Source organism: Esox lucius, chromosome 17, assembly GCF_011004845.1.
Source record: "Esox lucius isolate fEsoLuc1 chromosome 17, fEsoLuc1.pri, whole genome shotgun sequence".
In the NCBI taxonomy this organism is placed as follows: domain Eukaryota; kingdom Metazoa; phylum Chordata; class Actinopteri; order Esociformes; family Esocidae; genus Esox; species Esox lucius.
The window spans coordinates 16,929,001-16,951,264 of NC_047585.1; the positions used below are offsets into that span (position 1 = coordinate 16,929,001).

The 22,264-nt window shown below is 40.2% G+C and overlaps 1 protein-coding gene and 1 long non-coding RNA gene across 2 annotated transcripts in view; one reads left to right on the forward strand and one right to left on the reverse strand.

Moving 5' to 3' along the window:
• LOC109616762 overlaps positions 1-19,906 on the reverse strand; it is a 74,101-nt gene extending 54,195 nt beyond the window's left edge. Inside the window, exons 1-2 of the long non-coding RNA XR_002198028.2 lie at positions 19,610-19,906; positions 2,545-2,653 (exon numbers count right to left, since the gene is read on the reverse strand). This is a non-coding gene — a long non-coding RNA (uncharacterized LOC109616762). The remainder of the gene's footprint in view (positions 1-2,544; positions 2,654-19,609) is intronic.
• On the forward strand, positions 9,469-19,617 carry mdfic2 (MyoD family inhibitor domain containing 2). Its single transcript, XM_020055205.3, has 4 exons — positions 9,469-9,538; positions 9,844-9,942; positions 12,530-12,754; positions 16,543-19,617. Exons 1-4 carry the CDS (start codon positions 9,478-9,480, stop codon positions 16,797-16,799), a joined length of 642 nt encoding a protein of 213 aa, XP_019910764.2. The 5' UTR covers positions 9,469-9,477; the 3' UTR covers positions 16,800-19,617.
• Positions 19,907-22,264: the final 2,358 nt, after the last annotated feature.

Here is a 22,264-nt window from a genome sequence, read left to right on the forward strand (position 1 = left end):
ATGACAATGATCCCAAACACACCGCCCAGGCAACGAAGGGGTGGCTTAATAAGAAGCATTTCAAGGTCCTGGAGTGGCTTAGCCAGTCACCAGATCTCAACCCCATAGAAAATCTTTGGAGGGAGTTGAAAGTCTGTGTTGCCCAGTGACAGCCCCAAAACAACGACAGCCCCAAAACAAGATCTGCATGGAGGAATGGGCCAAAATACCAGCAACAGTGTGTGAAATCCTTGTGAAGACTTACAGAAAACATTTGACCTCTGACATTGCCAACAAAGGGTATATAACAAAGTATTGAGATTAACTTTTGTTATTGACCAAATACCTATTTTCCACCATAATTTACCAATACATTCATAAAAAATCCTACAATGTGATTTTCTGGATTTTTATTCCTCATTTTGTCTTTCATAGTTGAAGTGTACCTATGATGAGAATTACAGGCCTCTCTCATCTTTTTAAGTGGGAGAACTTGCACAATTGGTGGCTGACTAAGTACTTTTTTGCCCCACTGTAAATGTACTGAGTGAGCCAGTGTGGACAGGAGCATCTGCTAAAAGGAGCAAAACGGAAATCCCCAAAGTCATCCAAAGGCCAGTCTGATACTTCAAAGGATTAATGTTGCTGATTTGATATAAGGCTGTATTGATGCCTTATTTCAATATAATACCACTGTAAAGTACCTAAAAATTGTAAATGAACCTTACCATCATGAAATATTAGCCAATGTCAGAACACTTAACACAGTAGACAAACTACCTTGAGTAAACATTTGAAAAGGGAGGTGGAATGTAATTTAGTTGTATTTTAGTCCCAATTAACCTTGTCATGAGATGTACCTGAGTGTTTATCGATGAGGTTAATGAGAGAGACACACTGACGAGGTAAATGAAATGCCAGCATCAGTGCAGAGAACACATTCATATGAAGAGACAATAGATGCGCAGACCTGAGCAAGCAGGACACCTTTAATAGCAAGGACAAATAAAACAAAACACAGATCTCACCCTCTGCTACCCTTGACTTTTAAGGTATATATGAATCACAGACCGTATTATGGCTTTGACACAACCACTAGGGCTTCTTTATGAACACTACTTAGAGAGGACCTCATACACCGTGAACTGGCGTAAACCCAATCATAATCTGTCTCGTGCAGTAACAACAAGACAATACTTTACTGAAAATGTCTGATGTCATATCATCATTATACACTAATAGTAAAAGCCTTGGCTACCCTTAGCCTCAAACAATTAGTCATTTTAAACTGCTTATTGGTGAAAAGGCATAAAAGATCAATTGGAAGATTTAGCAGGTGGCTACTCTAAGTCATTGATTATGTCTGAGGCTCAAATTGGTCTAACAATATAGTATTTTCACAGAACATCCACAGGGATATTGAATTATCAAAATGTGACAACTAAGCAGCCTAGGCTTTCTGTATAAGTTGATGTTAAAAAATAGGGACAGTAGATTTGCATAAGTACAATAGGATAGGGCAACCGTAGGTTTTGCCATGTTTAAGAGATATTATTCCTACTATATTTTAGATAAGGTTTAAAAGAGAAATACAAAAGAGCATATCCATCATTACTACAGCGATGACAAAACCTGAGCTTAAGTGGACGAAATAGAAAAAAAAATTTAAAGTCAGTGATAAAAAGTAATCAAACAGAACAGGAATTAACAAGTCTTTCATCTTCCAATGCATATAATCTTTTTTCTAAACCTATTCCATATCTCATTCATCGCCAAACAGCTGCCCCAAAAATAGCAGGATGTTTATTAAGGAGAATCATTTTGGCCTTGATAATAAATTAAATAAAGACTACTGGTTGAGTACAGTACAGTGAAATAAACCGCCCGAAACCATTATGGAACTTCTGAAATCGGAACAATAGCGCATAAGCCTTAATAGAAAAAATCTATTTAGCCATTTACTGGGTTGAATAACTTCAAGGGTTTTGCAAGGACCCCACGGATCCTCCCAGAGTCCCAGGTGGGATGATCGCCTAAGGAAACCCCCACATCTTCCTCTGAAGGCAGACAATCCCCAGTTGGTTCCAGTCATATGCTGTTAGACTCCAAAGAATCACATTTTCATCCACACTCCATATTTCTTAGATTTTTCTTCTGTAAGGTCATTTATCTGCAGTCTTAATTTGGTAACACTCATTTCTCTTCTCAATGTCAACGAGGAAAGATTTTTTCCTTACAGTGTCATTTGACTGTCAGGGAGTTATTGTAGGCCGGTGTCCTTAGACATGTTCAAGGTGTTGAAGTAAATTGAGACTGGTTCAATTAGAAAGATGGCATTATTGAGGACTTAATGAGTTTGGCTGGATCCCTCCCTAAAGGTATCACGAGGTGATGTATGTGTACAGGAAAGCAGGCATACTGTAAGTGGATCAGTAAAGAATGGAAGAAAAGATGCCCAGGGCACAGATAGTGTACTATGGTAATCTCTGTGGTAATGGAAAATTACTCTGTGCATAACTCTTAGGAAAACTACACATTTAAGTATACTTTTCCAATGCGACTTACCTAGATCATTTAAAGTCGGTCAGGAAAGACTTCTTTGATTTCATGCTTCATTCCCTCTCAAGCAAGGGCCAATTCTCCATGGTGATCCGTGAGGGATTAGCCCCTAATCCTGTATGGAAACACTTTAATGTTAGTATTGAAGGCAGAATTTGCTACCCGCTTTTTGCACTAAGTAGCATTTCTCTCTGCTAGTTTACTGATTCATTGATGTCCATAACCAAATGTCAAGCTAGCAGCTTAAAATAATATGTCTCTTTGTCAGTATCTTGGGATAGGTAATATGAAGGTAATGTAAATCCCGCTGAAAGGTTTATAGAAAGTTAAGACTCAATATAATATTCCACAATAATTCAAACAAACGCTACTGCTCGGCATGTCCATGTGTTTGCTCTACAACGTGTACATGTTAATGTTTAATATAATAAAACAGTTCAACCCAATGTAGACCCATTTGAAACGAAATACTGATTTAGAGTTGAATATGACATCAGTTCTCCCTTTGTCTTCGTTTCCAGGTGACGGAAGGCCGTTTTTATTTTCACCAGGGTTGTCTTCGTTTCAAGGTGACGAGAGGCCGTTTTTTTTTTTCCTCCACAGACCTCATTGGACAAGATGCACCTCTGACCCCATGTTCCGCTAACTATGACGCAGACAGACGAAATCTCCTGCAACCCCGTTCATTCAAGTATTTCCACAAAACACCTGTCATCATGGCCGCGGGCACGCACCGACAAGGAGAGGGGGAGACAGAGTTAGAGGGAGAAAGAGAAGGAGAAAAAGACATGTTTACTGTTGTAAATAATGGAGTGCATTACAAGGGCTGTGAATCAGTGGGTAGACTGTCACTTAGATGTTCTGTAATTTGTACCTCAACTTGATCTCAGACTCAGGCCATAATTAGGGATAGCGCTAATGGTGCCGTGTCAGCCACTGGGATTTTTCTGCAGTGTCAGATCCAAACACATTTCACATTGAGTACATTTCCATAAAAGCTGAATTGTGAGCGTTCATGTCACCCAGATGATGCACGGCTGACGTAGTTCAGCGGTGTAGACGTAAGTAAACAGGGTACCTTTTTTAATGTTGTGTGACAGTTTACTAACCTTTTCTGGAAATCCTCGTTAAAAGTATTAAGTGCTTTGCTTCTTATTTCTTTCCAGTGAGAAATTATTTGAGTTTACCCAGCTATCATTTCCCCACCTCAACACTGACCTGTCAGACACATAATAGATTAAAGCCTTTCAGACAGATAACAACTGATGCTGAGCATGACAGTAATTAGACGTGAATGGGTAAGTGTCCAAACTTTTGACTGGTTCACTTAAATGGGTAAGTGTCCAAACTTTTGACTGGTATTGTAAATTCCTTTTTTGCTTGTCAATCACATATATTTACAGTAATTTTGTTCACTAGCATACCATAACAACATTTAAATAACAACATTTGCTCAAGATCTCATCAGGAGACATATTCATCATTTGAACAACATAGCGGGAACGATGAAGTCAAAAACGCTCATGTCTTTACTTTTCAATTAGCATGCCACTCGCACTCTAAACATATGTAAACACAGCAGGGCATCATTTTCAATGCAACTTTAATGTTGAGTCTAATTAGGGTAAATCGCTAGGCTTGTAAACGCTGAGAAATTTGAATGCAGCTCGATACCAATCTATCTCTGCATGTTTCACTGCAAAACCCCAGTACGCTTTGTTGCCTTGAAGGCCCACATTTGTGATTACCTTGAAAAGAAAATAAGTAATTGAAGCACATATATTTCAAATGTACTACAACTGCCACACCATTGGCACATTTTCCTCAGTTGGCACATCTTAATGAAATTCAATTTCAACAATATAGGGACCTAGTCTCAAGCTAGGCTAAGTCAGGTGTATTGTTTTCCTTGACCCCACTTGGCAGACAAGGGCAGTCGCACACCTGCACAACACAACAGGTTGGGAAGAAAAGGAGAACTAAAGTCATTGTAGGGAAACCCCTTTTATCCACTGTGAACGTTTGGGGGCCTGGAGGTAGGCTAGCCAAAAGTCTTGCTATCTTTCACCTCAAACATGCTTGCCTGGTGATAATTCGTCCTTGCCTTGCCAATCTGTAAATCGACCCACTCAAGCCCATTTTTTGCCCACACACTGTTGTTAAAAATAGCCCAATTGTACAGGAAACCCAATATCTGGCAACATGGCTGGCACATAACTATTGCCTGAGCGCAGGCGCAATTGGCTTAAGAACTCAACCTAACAGATGGACAAAAACATAGGCATTAAGACCATATCGACATAACATAAGAAGATGTATATTGCCAGTGGAGCAGCCGGGAATGAGAACTCCGCACAAAAAGCCTTTGTCGGCGGTATCGATTGTATTCATGTTACGCTATTAAATGCAGATTGCCTCTATTCTAAACCCTTGGATGCTGTTCACGACAGTGTTTTGTATTTAATGTTTTGTATGCAGTGTTTGGTTACATGCAACAGTAATACACATCACGGTACCCTATAACAAAAATGTGCCTTGACTTCATTAAACACCTGTAGATTTGATACCTTTTCCGCTTTTGTTCACAAAACCCTACATACCTTCCAAAATATCTACGTACCAAGATAGCAATGAGTCAGAGGGAGACTGGCGGGCCTCCACTTACGTCGAGAGACGCAGGATAGTTTTTTTGGGCGGTCTGGCGGGGCACCAACTTTGAAAATCGGAAGCCGATCCTGATGTTTACATGCGGCTTTCTTCAAGCTATCCTGGCGCAGCACGCTCTTACCCCGTTAGCCAGCCAATCAGCAGCACGACGGAGGCAATACGCCTTTTCCCCTGCTGCAGCCTGCATTTCATTACGTAGGCCTATATATATTTATACATTCATGTTAATTTCAACATAGTTTATGCGAAGAAATCTTACCACCAAAATTCTAATCCAATTTTTTTATTTTATTCAAACACTTATAAAAACAGTACAGACATGCATATTAAGTATATAAAGTAGTCAGAGCATGCGCATTAGAATCAAAATGCTTTGTAATCAAATAGATCCCTTAACAAGTAACACAACTCGCTTCACAGCTAGCTTTACATGTCACTGATGGAGCTGTACCTGATTTTTGCATATCTCAAATGGTTACAAAATTGTCAAAAGGTGGTCTTGCATTGCAACATGGTGGACCGCGAGTTCGAGTTAACGAAGGGACAAGTCGAATAGTGACGGCAACTCGTTCTGTTTGGAGCTTTATACCTGGCTCCTTAACCTCCTTTCCTTTAAGCTCAAACTACAATTATTTGCAGATAAGTGTCAATATATTCACTACAGATTTTATAACCGCACTGGACCAAGTCTTTTTGTTCCATGTGCATTTTTCCAGTAGCATAAGCGGTTAGAAAAAAGCATGCAATCTAATGAATAGGACAGGTAATATGTAACATGTCTGAACATGAAATTCGACTGAGCCAGAAGAGCAGTTCACCAAGACTCTTTAAAGATGGAATGCCCATCACCAAAGTCGATCTGTCAGTATAGGAAGCTAAACTGTTAGCAACAGCACGCTAACGATGGTTTCACTAGTGCAGTGAAACAGATTGGAAATTGATTTCAGCTCAATAACCTGCTGTATTGCGTGTTTAAGTGTAACAGAGTTAAGAAGGTACCGTAACCTCACTCATGTCGTTGATGGGACTATAGAATGTGCACCTTTTGCAAACAGTTTTTCAAACAGTGTGTTGCATGTGTGTTGCAGATCACGATTTTGCACCCAGTGTGTGGCCAGACCCACTGTCAGTAGACCCACTGTCAGCTGAACTATTAGCAAAAGCACATTGATCAGTCAGGTTTCATATGGAAACCTGACTTTTCAAGAGTAGTAATCCCTTGAAGTTTCACATCTCCTCAAGAAGTTGGGTAAATCAGATATAAAAATATTCTAAACCAGCTAATCTAGGTAACTTGTTAACCTTAACATAATATCGAGCTCTTGACATAGGGAAAAATAAGTGCAGGTACTGACAAATCGCACATTCGACTATGTTCACCAAAATGTACAGTGGGGAGTATTTGATACACTGCCGATTTTGCAGGTTCTCCTACTTACAAAGCATGTAGAGGTCTGTAATTGTTATCATAGGTACACTTCAACTGTGAGAGACGGAATCTAAAACAAAAACCAGAAAATCACATTGTATGATTTTTAAGTAATTAATTAGCATTTTATTGCATGACATACGTATTTGATAAATCAGAAAAGCAGAACTTAATATTTGATACAGAAACCTTTGTTTGCAATTATAGAGATCATACATTTCCTGTAGTTCTTGAACAGGTTTGCACACTCCTCCATACACACCTTCTCCAGATCCTTCATGTTTCGGGGCTGTCGCTGGGCAATATGGACTTTCAGCTCCCTCCAAAGATTTTCTATTGGGTTCAGGTCTGGAGACTGGTTAGGCCACTCCAGGACATTGAGATGCTTCTTATGGAGCCACTCCTTAGTTGCCCTGGCTGTGTGTTTCGGGTCGTTGTCATGCTGGAAGACCCAGCCACGACCCATCTTCAATGCTCTTACTGAGGGAAGTTGGCCAAGATCTCGCGATACATGGCCCCATCCATCCTCGCCTCAATACGGTGCAGTCATCCTGTCCCCTTTGCAGAAAAGCATCCCCAAAGAATGATGTTTTCACCTCCATGCTTCACGGTTGGGATGGTGTTCTTGGGGTTATACTCATCCCTCTTCTTCCTCCAAACATGGCGAGTGGAGTTTAGACCAAAAAGCTATATTTTTTTCTCATCAGACCACATTACCTTTTCCCATTCCTCCTCTGGATCATCCAGATGGTCATTGGCAAACTTCAGATGGGCCTGGACATGTGCTGGCTTGAGCAGGGGGAGCTTGCGTGCGCTGCAGGATTTTAATCCATGACAGCGGATGTGTGTTATTAATGGTTTTCTTTTAGACTGTGGTCCCAACTCTCTTCAGGTCATTGACCAGGTCCTGCCGTGTAGTTCTGGGCTGATCTCTCACCTTCCTCATGATCATTGATGCCCCACGAGTTGAGATCTTGCATGGTGCCCCAGACCGAGGGAGATTGACCGTCATCTTGAACCTCTTTCATTTTTTAATAATTGCGCCAAAAGTTGTTGCATTCTCACCAAGCTGCTTGCCTATTGTCCTGTAGCCCATCCCAGCCTTGTGCAGGTCTATCAATTTATCCCTGATGTCCTTACACAGCTCTCTGGTCTTGGCCATTGTGGAGAGGTTGGAGTCTGTTTGATTGAGTGTGTGGACAGGTGTCTTTTATACAGGTAACAAGTTAAAACAGGTGCAGTTAATACAGGTAATGAGTTGAGAACAGGAGGGCTTCTTAAAGAAAAACTAACAGGTCTGTGAGAGCTGAAATTCTTACTGGTTGGTAGGGGATCAAATACTTATGTCATGCAATAAAATGCATATTAACTATTTAAAAATCATACAATGTCATTTTCTGGATTTTTGTTTTAGATTCCATCTCTCACAGTTGAAGTGTACCTATTATAAAAATTACAGACCTCTACATGCTTTGTAAGTAGGAAAACCTGCTAAATTGGCAGTGTATCAAATACTTGTTCTCCCCACTGTAATTGTAAAAATAAAACATGGCTGCTATAGACGAATTAACATCTGCGGGGGGTGGTTTTGAACATACTGAATATGCACTCTAACATGTATGTTATAATAAAACTTAGCAAAACTGTTCACAGCCACGAAAACACAAAACAAGCAATTTACGAACAACCACGCAATAGCAATGTTGAGCTTAATTCCATTTGACTTAATTCCTTCAAAATAGGTACATAAGTCCAACTCTTCACACAAAACATTATTGGATCTATGTATTAACAAAGCTTTTCAACATAAACAGCTTGAACTGCTACTACTATCTACTGTACTTCAACAATACATGCACTTCCATTGGATGAGTTGATTAGGATTCAAACCATTTCTCCTCCAGCCCAATATATTGACCTACACTAAGAGTAGGTTTAAGCCATTAATGTACTTGTTTATGTAAATGTGCATGCAATGCTACTTCTTCCATGTGGATGTGATCTATATTCTTCCAAAATGTTCTAAAACATTAGCTTATATATAGGAGCAGTATAACTTGAGAGGACATCTCCTGTTTTCTTTTGTTTGTGTGTGATTAAATCCCCAATATCTGTATTGTTTTAATATAATGTCCTAGGGGAAAATGGTGTCTGTAAGTATATGTAGATTTAGCATAATTAAAACCATTTGTTGTTATGTTTAAATCTTGTTAGCAATATTTCATTGTTAGGCTTTTTCAATACTTACTTTATTCTAGCTTACCAACAACATTGGGCTTCCCCTTGCTTAACAATAATACAATTTACAGTTAGTCTAACCCTTATTTCAATTTACTGTAGGCATAGCGCTTGTGTCAGTGCAAATTGTGTTTATTATTAAGCTATTAAATTTAGAACAATGTAGACTGTGAAACAGGTACTCGCTTAAGTATTTAGCAAAGATTGAATAGGTCTACACAGTTATTTTGTTTCTGTAGGCTATATAACAAACAACAATCGACTAACATTAGCACTGACTGGTTCCAAGGTAACAGCATACACAAAAGACTGTAAATATACAATAAGAAGCAACAAAGGTTATTTAGTCATGGCCCGTTCTGACACAATGTACTTAATCATCAAATCCCAGCCCATTTTTGCCAATAAGTCAGGTTTCAGAGAGTATTTTTTCAATCAGCTCTACCATTAGTGCAATAAGAAAACTGCCAAACCACATTCACAAAAAAAGCAGATAGGTTGCTATGAGTCTTTTGCAGACGTCATCAGCATGATAGGGTGGGTCTGGGTCATGCCAAATGGAATATGCGCAAGGGATGTTCTGGCCACAAGTGCATTATGGGCGGATGATGATCCCGGAAAAGTCTGTCCCCAATGAGCGTAGCCATGTGCTGACAGTTTCCACAGGTACAGTAAACTGCATTTTTCTCCATTCACACAACAAATTGATTTGATGCAGAAAACGAAGGCTTGACATTTTCTGCCTGCTTGCCTTCATATTCTACCTCTTTTCTGGAGGATAAGCAGACTGCTGTGATTTTAGACTCAGAAAATGCAACAGCCTAATTAACTGATATACGTTTTTGGATTGTGTGTTTGAACTTAGTGCATTTGAACAAATGTGCATCCAAAACTGTAAATTGACTTTTTGAAATATGATCAATCAATGCTGTGTCATTAAGACAAACACATCCTAGAACTGTTTCACACAGCAATGGATAAAAAGACAGAAGAGGAAAACAGAACAGATGAAGAAAAGGGGAAAAAAATTGAAAGTAAAGGTGATAAGAAATTGTCTTTGGTAAGAGATGGTAAGTTTTCTCAAATTAATTAACTTTACCTTATTGAAAATGTTTTTTAAGAGCAATGTTATTCATGTCACTTTCTTAGCAATTTTGATCGTTTAGATTATTTGTTATGACAGGACTGATACATCCAAGTGAACACAATTACTTACATAGTTCCCTCCAATCTTTTTCATAAGAAAGGCTTTGTGATTCTAAGTGAGTTAAAAAAAAAATCTAGAAAGGGTGCCATGGATGCACAACAGAAATATGTACATTATGACAATTGTCTAGGCCTTACTTATCTATTAGTTAATGGTCATAAAGTAGGTGTGTGAAGTAAATAAGTAACATGTAAATTATTTTAAGCACTGGTATGTTGATTACTGAAAACACTGATGCCGGAACGCTTACCAACTTGCTGAATTGCTGAACAGCTTCTCCAGTATAACCCCTATATGATATTTGAGCAATGTTTCCATCAGGAAAATTAATCAGATCTTAAGACCAAGCACAAAACCACTAATATTGGCACCCTTGGTAAATATTAGCAAAATTAGCTGTACATTTTTTTTGTTTTTGTTTAACCTCTTGATCTTTTATTTAAAATATTAACCAAAATCCAACCTTTAATTGAAGTAAAACAGTAAATTATGATCATAAAAGAAGAACTTGTCTTAAATATATGTGTGCCACAATTATTGGCATCCCTTTATTTTATGCTTGGTACAACCTCCCTTTGTCAAGATAACAGCTCTGAGTCTTCTCCTGTAAAGCGTAATGAGGTTGGAGAACACATGGCAAAGGGTCTGAGATCATTCCTCCATTAAGAAACTTTTCAGATCCAGACTCCTCTTTAGCTCATCCAACAGCTTCAGACTCCTCTTTAGCTCATCCAGGTTTTTCAGTGGGGGTTAGATCAGTGGACTGGGAAGATCAAGACAAAACCTTGATCCTGTGGTCACTAAACAATTTTTGTGTTGATTTTGAGGTGTGCTTTGGATCATTGTTCTGCTGGAAGATCCATCAACGACCCAGTTTAAGCTTCCTGGCAGAAGCAGTCAGATGTTGATGTAATATCTGCTGGTACCATGTATCTTAAGTTGTACAGAGTCCTTGGAAGAAAAACTGGCCTAAAACATCAAAGATCCACCACCATACTACTTTTCTGCATGGGATTTTTCTGTCTACGCCAAACCCACCTGTAGTGTTTATATCCAAAATGCTCTATTTTGGTCTCATCTGACCATATAACCCAGATTCATTGAAAGGTCCAGTAGCGTTTAGCAAACAGTAGGTGCTTTAGTTTGTTGTTTGATGACAGAAAAGGCTTTTTTATGGCAACCCTCCTAAACAACTTGTGGTTATGTAGGTGGTGTCTGATCATATGTTCGTAGACTCTCTGACCCCTAGACCCAACTAACATCAACAATACCCCAGCTGTTATAGTTGGAGATTATTTTGCCAGTTGAAACATCTTCCTCATTCTGTGTGGGGTCAATATAGACACATTATCTTCCAGGCCGATTGTTAACAACTCCAGTTGCTTTAAACTTCTTAATTATTGCCCTGATAGTGGAAATTGAGATTTTTAACTCTCTAGCTATTTTATCATAGCCATTTCCTGGTTTGTGCAGCTCAAAAATCTCTTGTCGCACATTACTGTTTTCTCTGGTCTTTCCCATAGTGATGAATAACTATGAGATTGTGGCCAGTGTGTCACCACTTATTTATACCCAAGTGCCACAGGAAGTCATGGCTTACCACAAGTGTTCCTAATCCCTCAGGTGAACTTAAAAAAGTGAAATATTAATGGGAATATACTTCAGTTGGATTTTAGTCATAAGAATTTCTAAGGGTGCCATAATTGTTGCTCATATTTTGGAGATTTATTTCACATTACTTATTTTCAATCACATACAATCACATACATTTACATTCAATTGAAGGTTTGATTTTTGTGAATATTGTGAATATTTGATGTTGTGTTCAAACTGGATGGAAACTGTAAATGGAAACACTGTTTAGCCATTGCTACAGATGGTTTGAATAAATTCCAGCTTTAATGTGAAATAAAAGGGAGACAATTCTGGTAAAATATTCATTTACAATAGGTGGCAGAAAAATTTGCAAAGTCTAGCGGTTATAGCAAAAATTCATAAATAAAGTTTTAAATATGTCCAGGAAAGGTATTGTTTTTACTGAATAACATAGTCCAAGATCATAACTATGAAGAACATAACTATGGGCAGATGATGTTTTTGCTTGCCAATCTGTGGAGTGGCACCTGGTATCCTAACAAATATAGGAAACAGGCCGCTATTGAGCAGAATTTAAATCAAAGTCCAGCTGTCATTCTGCTGTAGGATAGACAGTTGTCAGGTTCAAGGGAGGTTAGTCAATCTAAAGTCATTACGGGAGTTTTCAATCAATATGTTCCCCCCACTTAATAGCTACATCACATTTCAGCATATCTTTTGCCCCCTGTTAAAAAAATAAAAAAGCCTGTTTACTTCTATAGGAGGCACGTGCGTGTGTTTGTGTGTGCATGTGCACAAGAGAGTGAGAGAAAATACTAATTTGTGTGGATCATAAGCTCCTTCTTGTTTGACAGCGGGGGTTTTGAGCGAGCCCCCAGTCAGTGTCCGGAAGCTGAGCGTCATTCCAGAGTATGAGCCTGGTCCAGGGAATGCTGACACAAGCCAGAGCTCCCATGATCCTCAGCAGCCCACAGAGAAGGCCAGCTCCAGTAACCCGCTGTTCACCACCAACAAGTGCACCAGAAACTCCTCAGTCTCTCTCTCCTCCTCCTCCTCCTCATCTCATCAGACTGACACAGGTTAGCATGGCTAGCTTCATTTACACCAGCCTCATGTTTTAATACCCCCCACAGTCCATTGACAGTGTTCTCTATTACACTGTTCTGTTTGACAGTGTTCTCTATTACACTGTTCTGTTTGACAGTGTTCTCTATTACACTGTTCTCTGTTTGACAATGTTCTCTATTACACTGTTCTCTGTTTGACAGTGTTCTCTATTACACTGTTCTGTTTGACAGTGTTCTCTATTACACTGTTCTGTTTGACAGTGTTCTCTATTACACTGTTCTCTGCTTGACAGTGTTCTATTACACTGTTCTGTTTGACAGTGTTCTCTATTACACTGTTCTCTGTTTGACAGTGTTCTCTATTACACTGTTCTGTTTGACAGTGTTCTCTATTTTCATTGTTCTCTGTTTGACAGTGTTCTCTATTACACTGTTCTGTTTGACAGTGTTCTCTATTACACTGTTCTCTGTTTGACAATATTCTCTAATACAATGTTCTCTGTTTGAGAGTGTTCTCTATTACAATGTTCTCTGTTTGACTGTGTTCTCCATTACACTGTCTCTGTTTCATGTAGGCAGGACTTCAGCAGTAGAATGCTCTTTAGCTCAAGACAAAAAGTTATAGATTCACATCCTCTATTGTCAAGCAATAGTTTTAATGGTTGATGTTTGGAATCATCTACTGTGTTTCCCAATCTTGGTCCTTGGGACCTAAAGATTGTGTTTGTTTTTGCCCTACCACTCACACACCTGATTTAAATGTTGCCCTGCCACTCACACACCTGATTTAAATGTTGCCCTGCCACTCACACACCTGATTTAAATGTTGCCCTGCCACTCACACACCTGATTTAAATGTTGCCCTACCACTCACACACCTGATTTAAATGTTGCCCTGCCACTCACACACCTGATTTAAATGTTGCCCTGTCACTCACACACCTGATTTAAAATGTTGCCCTGTCACTCACACACCTGATTTAAATGTTGCCCTACCACTCACACACCTGATTTAAATGTTGCCCTACCACTCACACACCTGATTTAAATGTTGCCCTGCCACTCACACACCTGATTTAAATGTTGCCCTACCACTCACACACCTGATTTAAATGTTGCCCTACCACTCACACACCTGATTTAAATGTTGCCCTGCCACTCACACACCTGATTTAAATGTTGCCCTGCCACTCACACACCTGATTTAAATGTTGCCCTGCCACTCACACACCTGATTTAAATGTTGCCCTGCCACTCACACACCTGATTTAAATGTTGCCCTGCCACTCACACACCTGATTTAAATGTTGCCCTGCCACTCACACACCTGATTTAAATGTTGCCCTACCACTCACACACCTGATTTAAATGTTGCCCTGCCACTCACACACCTGATTTAAATGTTGCCCTGCCACTCACACACCTGATTTAAATGTTGCCCTGCCACTCACACACCTGATTTAAATGTTGCCCTGCCACTCACACACCTGATTTAAATGTTGGCCTGCCACTCACACACCTGATTAATGTAATCAACCTATCATCACACCTTTAATTTGAATCAGGTGTGTGAGTGTTTGGGCAAAAACAAAAACATGCACCCCTTTGAATCCTGAGGACCGGGATTTGGAAACATTGCTCTACTGTAAGCAAGAATTTAAAATGTGACAAATTACCAGCTTCATCTTTAACTTTGCTTTAAGCATGTTTAAATGCATTTTTTCTAATCAAATATTAAAATTGCTAAATAATTCAGCTCCAGAAATGATAGTAGAAGACAGTCCTATAATGTAAAAGCTAGTCACAACATTGAAAATATCTTACCTAATGAAGCATTATAGTTGATTGCATTGGCCTTTGTATCTGAATTATTAAAAACATAGACCAGCATGGCTATGCACTGATTATGTGTATATACAGTATATTAATTTATTACGCAATTGATTCTGATGTATGTTTCACTTGATAGTTGTGTAGATGTCAGTGTATGGAGCTGATGATGAAACCTAGCCTTGTTCTGGTTATTGTCCTTTTTTGAAAATGCAAGCATTTCATTAGGTTTATCAAGGCTGTATATTGATGCATTATCTCTAATATCTACCGGATTAGCAGACATACTAAATCCCAATGCCTTTCTTTACAACTGATCCTAACTTCTTGCTATGATTATCATTCTTAGCCCAGTGACCTCATATTCGATGACACCCAGGGGAGCAGCATTTAGCAAAGGACGCTGGGAAGGCCCACAGCATGTTGTTACAGAGCAGCCATGGTTCAACTTTAGAATGTTCTAGTGGGAGACACATAGAGGCTGATGGTAATTGATTATGTCTCCAAACAGCTTCCTCAGTTCTCTCTCTGTATGGCAGTGAAAGGTGATTTCCTAAATTATGCATGCGTAAGGAAATGCCCTGAGTGAGACTGGAGGCTTTTAAGATGTTCTAAACAATAAGTGAGGAGGTGCAGACACCGTGCGGGTCTTTCAGGAGCACCCAAGGTCTATATGTCCTAAACAGACATATCCCATGGTTAAATGCTAGACATTTGAAGCATTTACTGTCATATTGTCTAGGCTAAATACATGTTTGGACCGATTAATTAATAAAATGAACCCATTGTTTATTGAAGAATATAATATATATACATGTATATATAAATATATATACATACACACCGATCAGCCATAACATTATGACCACTGACAAGTGAAGTGAATAACACTGATAATCTCGTTATCATGGCACCTGTCAGGGGGTGGGATATATTAGGCAGCAGTGAACATTTTGTCCTCAAAACAGATGTGTTAGAAGCAGGAAAAATGGGCAAGCGTAAGGATCTGAACGACTTTGACTAGGGCCAAATTGTCATGGTTCAGAGCATCTCCAAAACTACAGCCCTTGTGGGGTGTTCCTGGTCTGCAGTGGTCAGTACCTATCAAAAGTGGTCCAAGGAAGGAAAAGCAGTAAACCAGCAACAGGACAGGGTCATGGACAGGGTCATGGACAGGGTCATGGACAGGGTCATGGACAGGGTCATGGGCGGCCAAGGATCCGTGATGCACGTGGTGAGCGGAGGCTGGCCCATGTGGTCCGATCCAACATGCAAGCTACTGTAGCTCAAATTGCTGAGAAAGTTCATGCTGGTACCGATAGGAATGTGTCAGAAATCACAGTGCATGGCAGTTTGTTACGTATGGGGTGGCGTAGCCGCAGAGCAGTCAGGGTGCCCGTGTTGACCCCTGTCCACTGCCGAAAGCGTCTACAACGGGCATGTGAGCATCAGAACTGGACCACGGAAACACATATATATATATATATATTTATATGCATATAAGAGTTTAGTTGTACCCAATCAGAATATCAAATATCAGCTTGATTTACATTCTAGTGTTCAGAAACATTGGTAAAGTAAATATGAACAAACCCTCCGCACATGGTTCAGACTATTACTTTTAAATCATAGGTGGTCCATAGCTCTGCCTGTGAATTTCAGAGTGGTTACACTCCCCACTACTTTCTACGCAGCCACTTGAAAATATGCATGTGTAGTACATAGCCCCATCCATCAGTTTTTAATAGAAACAGGGACAGCAACAATCCTTTGTTATATTTTCAACTGCTTTTCACCTGCTTTAAACAGGATTGGGAAATAGCTTATATTGAGTCCTCATTTCTCTCATTAATTGATGAAAAAATAACAGCTTACAGTATATGCACTTGACATCTGACCTTTTCCCTTTTTCTATACTTATAATAATGCATATTTGACCTCTAATCTTCTTCCTTGTTCTCCCCTCTCAGCTGACTGTGCGGGCATTATCCTGTACTGTCTCTTCTGTAGATTCTATGACCTGTTCCACATGTTGCCAGACACCTGTGATGAAGCCACGTATCGATGCTGCCCATCCTACAGACAGTTCTCATCATCGGTGGAGGCCATACCTAGCAATGACTGCAACTGTAACTGTAACTTTGACTGCGGCCTGTTTGACTCCTGTCAAGAGACGGGCGAATTTCTCGAGCTTGCAATGGAGATCTCTGAGATATGTTACCACTAGCTCCACGGGCTGAAGAAAGGAGGCTAAGCTAAGGCTAAGCTGCTAGTATGGCACGGAACCACATTAAAAATACTGAGCTAGGAATTTACTGCTAACGTGGAGAACTGGACTGATGTAACAGGGAGATTTACGAGGCTTGAACAGTCACTCACAGTTTGTAGTTGAGTCCAGATGGCTGCTCTTCAACTCCTAAGATATGCACAAAAGAAAGAATCCTTTTCATCATGGACACTTGAAATCGCATTTACTGAAGGATGTGTGTGTAGAGGGGACGGGGTTTCTTTTTGTGTGTGTGGCTAAATACCTTTGTGTTTCTGAGATTGAGTCACTCTTTACATTAAGCATTACTCTTATGGTTTAGACAGTATAGTACTCTTACGATATCTACAATACCTTTCAGCATGTTGTGTGCCCCTGGAAATAATCTGAACTGAGGTAAACCAGAAAGACTGAGGTAAACTGAGGTTAAAAAGGTATCTTACTCAAGTATGGAGTATATTAAGTGTATGGACAGGATATGTTTTCTAAAGACAATCCGCCATCGCAAAAGTAATTCTAATACAAATGGTAGGCATCCTTTAACGCAACTTTAACACCTAACAAACCCTGTACTTCTTTAACACAGACCAGGCCCTGTTGTTGAGTCATAGCCCAGCAAAAGTGCCTTGTATCAAGCCTGGGGGGGAGAAAAACACTTCAATTAACTTGCCTTGTCACCGGTCCAACCATTGGCTCAACATACCTCATTGCAATTGGCTCAACTTACCCAAAGACAAACATGTTGATGATAATTTGCCAACACAGCTACAAGCATGCACATTCATGCTAGATTTAGGACCTCATAATAAAGCTTATACAGGCCAGTCTTAGATCAATTGTACAATGATCTTCAGTTTAGAAACAAGCCTCATAAAACCCCTAACCCAATCTTACAATGATCTTCAGTTTAAAAACAAGCCTAATAAAACCCCTAACCCAATCTTACAATTATCTTCTTCAGTTTAAAAGCAAGCATCATAAAACCCCAAACACAATATTACAATAATTATCCTCTTCAGTTTAGATAAAAGCACCACAAAACATCTAATACAATCTTAAAACTACGTTTTAGTTAAGATACAAGCATCACAAAACCTTTAACACAATACTATAACAATATTAGGGTATTTTTGAACATGCTAACCACTGTTCCATATGGTTTCTTCTTTAACGGAGTCTATGAAATGTTGACTCATACATTTATTTAGTGTATAGTTTCCTATCAACTAACCACTTTGATCAAATTACCCAACTCAATCCCACCTTAAGTCTGCAAGCGTAATGTCATGTAATGTACATGGCCCAGTTACTGATCTAGCTTGTTGTGCGTGTATTATTGTGTTGTTAGTAAAGCCAGGCCTCTGAGATGAGCTGTAAACTATGGAGAATACTGAGCTACACAGTAGCGGCTGTGAGGGTTGTGAATTTCATCACTGAAGTGTTGTGCACCAACATTTCTTTTTCTGAAATACAAACCATTCCATGTTCTGCAGGCCTGTTTCAGATGGAGTGTCATTGTTACCACAGAAGCTGGCATGTCTAGGACACTCGTCCTTGTAGATCCCATCGACCTCTGTCCGCCGCTCGCGAAGACGGTTCTCTCAAGTGACGGCTGACTGTTTGGATCACTTCAACCCGAAATGGGTCCTTGTCACATAATAGGAAATGGACACCGGAGTATTGGTGGGTATGTCCCTCTCTCTGGGTAGAGTACACAGCGAGAGCAGCATGTTGTAATGTGTCATCTGTTTCACCGCGAGGTCAGGCAAAGAGGGCCCATGGTTAGGGTACTTTGCAGAGTCTACAGCATGCACACACTGCCATTACAATATGTCCACATTCTGGACATTTCTTTTATCAGATGTGAGATCTAATGGATTAATCCTGCTGTACAAGCAGGAAGATAATTATAACACAGTTGGCTAAGTCACTGAATACTCATGTACTGCTGTTGATTAGTTTACAATGAGGAAGCCATAGGATACTAGGTTATGAAAATGCTTATGGATTGTGAAAACACATGTGCTTTCCATTGTTACATTTAGGATAAAATACTGTATGAAATCAAGACCTTGGCGTATTTAGATAAGATGTGGAATGCTCCTGCTCCGCAGTACATTAGCATAGACACAAATCACTGTATGACATCAGTACAGTATCACAGACAGAAACACTGTATGACATCAGTACAGTATCACAGACAGAAACACTGTATGACAGCAGTACAGTATCACAGACAGAAACACTGTATGACATCAGTACAGTATCATAGACAGAAACACTGTATGACAGCAGTACAGTATCACAGACAGAAAAACTGTATGACAGCAGTACAGTACCACAGACTGAAACACTATGAGAGCAGTACAGTATCACAGACAAAAACACTGTATAACAGCAGTACAGTATCACAGACAGAAACACTGTATGACAGCAGTACAGTATTACAGACAAAAACACTAAGACAGCAGTACAGTATTACAGACAGAAACACTGCATGCAGATACCTAATGAACGGTAGATAGTGAGCATGCTGTGTAAAATGGTATGTTGCTGGTCAAATCTACAGGGAACGCTGCTTGTGACCAATTTGCTTATTACCTACAGCGGCACAATTACAAAGCTGACTGCTCTAACTAATACGGCCCCATAAAGCCTATCGGAGGTCCTTTGTGGTTTTTAGAACATAAAGTGTGTCTGCATAAACAGATGCCCGGCTCAAACTAAAAACATCTGCAAGTCTTAAACTGGTTGGAACTCTGTCAAATTACCTGATAGCTTGGGGAGCAGCGCAGGCTTCAGGATCTGTAATGCTTTTTAATCACATCCAAATGGCCTGTCCTTCGGAGGGCCGGTTCACTGAGTGTCCCAGACAAATGTCCCAGCGTAGTCCTGCAGGAGAGGAGAAGGTCAAGTGGCTGTCGTTACTGTGCTATGTACCACACATGCATATTTTCAAGGGGCTGTCGTTACTGTGCTATGTACCGCACATGCATATTTTCAAGTGGCTGTTGTTACTGTGCTACAGTATCTCACAAAACTGAGTACACCCCTCACAGTTTTATAAATATTTTATTATTTTCATGTGACAACACTGAAGAAATGACACTTTGCTACAATGTAAAGTAGTGAGTGTACAGCTTGTATAACAGTGTACATTTGCTGTCCCCTCAAAATAACACAACACACAGCCATTAATGTCTAAACCGCTGGCAACAAAAGTGAGTACACCCCTAAGTGAAAATGTCCAAATTGGGCCCCAAGTGTCATAATTTTGTGTGGCCACCATTATTTTTCAGCACTGCCTTAACCCTCTTGGGCATGGAGTTCACCAGAGCTTCCCTGGTTGCCACTGGAGTCCTCTTCCACTCCTCCATGATGACATCACGGAGCTGGTGGATGTTAGAGACCTTGCGCTCCTCCACCTTCCGTTATCATGTTGGAATACTGCCCTGCTGCCCAGTCTCCAAAGGGAGGGGATCATGCTCTGCTTCAGTATGTCACAGTACATGTTGGCATTCATGGTTCCCTCAATGAACTGAAGCTCCTCAGTGCCGGCAGCACTCATGCAGCCCCAGACCATGACACTCCCACCACCATGCTTGACTGTAGGCAAGACACACTTGTATTTGTACTCCTCACCTGGTTGCCGCCACACACGCTTGACACCATCTGAACCAAATACGTTTATCTTGGTCTCATCAGACATGGTTCCAGTAATCCATGTCCTTAGTCTGCTTGTCTCCAGCAAACTTTTTGCGGGCTTTCTTGTGGATCATCTTTAGAAGAGGCATCCTTCTGGGACGACAGCCAGGCAGACCGATTTGATGCAGTGTGCGGCGTATGATCTGAGCACTGACAGGCTGACCCCTTCAACCTCTGCAGCAATGCTGGCAGCACTCATATGTCTATTTCCCAAAGACAACCTCTGGATATGACGCTGAGCATGTGCACTCAACTTATTTGGACGTCCATGGCGAGGCCTGTTCTGAGTGGAACCTGTCCTGTTAAACCGCTGTATGGTCTTGGCCACCATGCTGCAGCTCAGTTTCAGGGTCTTGGCAATCTTCTTATAGCCTAGGCCATCTTTATGTAGAGCAACAATAATTCTTTGCCATGAGGTGCCATGTTGAACTTCCAGTATGAGAGCGGTGACACCAAATTTAACACACCTGGTCCCCATTCACACCTGAGACCTTGTAACACTAACGAGTTACATGACACTGGGGAGCGAAAATGGCTAATTGGTCCCAATTTGGACATTTTCACTTAGCGGTTTACTCCCTTTTGTTGCCAGTGGTTTAGACATGAATGGCTGTGTGTTGAGTTATTTTGAGGGGACAGAAAATGTAGACTGTTATACAAGCTGTACACTCAGTACTTTACATTGTAGCAAAGTGTCATTTCTTCAGTTTTGTCACATGAAAAGACAATCGAATATTGAATATTTAATCAAATTTGAGGGGTGTACTCACTTTTGTGAGATACTGTATGTACCACACATGCATATTTTGAGGTGGCTGTCGTTACTGTGCTATGTACTACATGCATATTTTGAGGTGGCTGTCGTTACTGTGTTATGTACTACACATGCATATTTTGAGGTGGATGTCGTTACTGTGCTATGTACCACATGTATATTTTGAGGTGGCTGTCGTTACTGTCCTATGTACCACATGTATATTTTGAGGTGGCTGTCGTTACTGTGCTATGTACCACATGTATTTTTGAGGTGGCTGTCGTTACTGTGCTATGTACCACATGTATATTTTCAAGTGTCTGCTTAGAAAGTAGTGTGGTCCCATTCACAGTTGAAATGAAAACACGAGGGCAGATCTTTTAACATCTGTTTTGTTATTGCGGTTGTGTAATAATGTGCTGGGATAAAGTTAAGTGATGCTAGACTTGCATTAACTAAAGTTATCATATTATGTGCTGCGCTAGCTGGCATGTTGACATGCATCCCTGCTCCCTAATAGGCTATGAGTTTTTCTTTGGAGTTTGAGGCCCCAATCGCTTCATTAGCGTGCTGCAGAGCACACAGTACTAATACCATTTCCCCTCAGACCCTCTCACACAGGCCAGAGTGGCCTCCTGAGGATCAGCAACATTAAATATTAACATCATGTGTTTAGGTTTTTTTATTTCAAATAGCATCTTATGTACTGTTCCTCAAGACTCTGTCCGTGTAGAGACGCGGTCCCTCCGAGGGCTTTGTGTAGCGAACAGCCTTTGGAATTATTTAGACGTGTTTTTCAAATGGCCTTTCTGTGTTAATATTGCCAACATTTTTCTCTGTGATTGTAAAAAAAAATTATGGAGCATTGAAAGTGAATTTAGGTAATGCTTACTGTACCTTGAAGTGCATAATGTAGCCGTCAGACAAGTGAAGATCGTTTTGGTCTGTTAGGTGGGGTTACGTCATC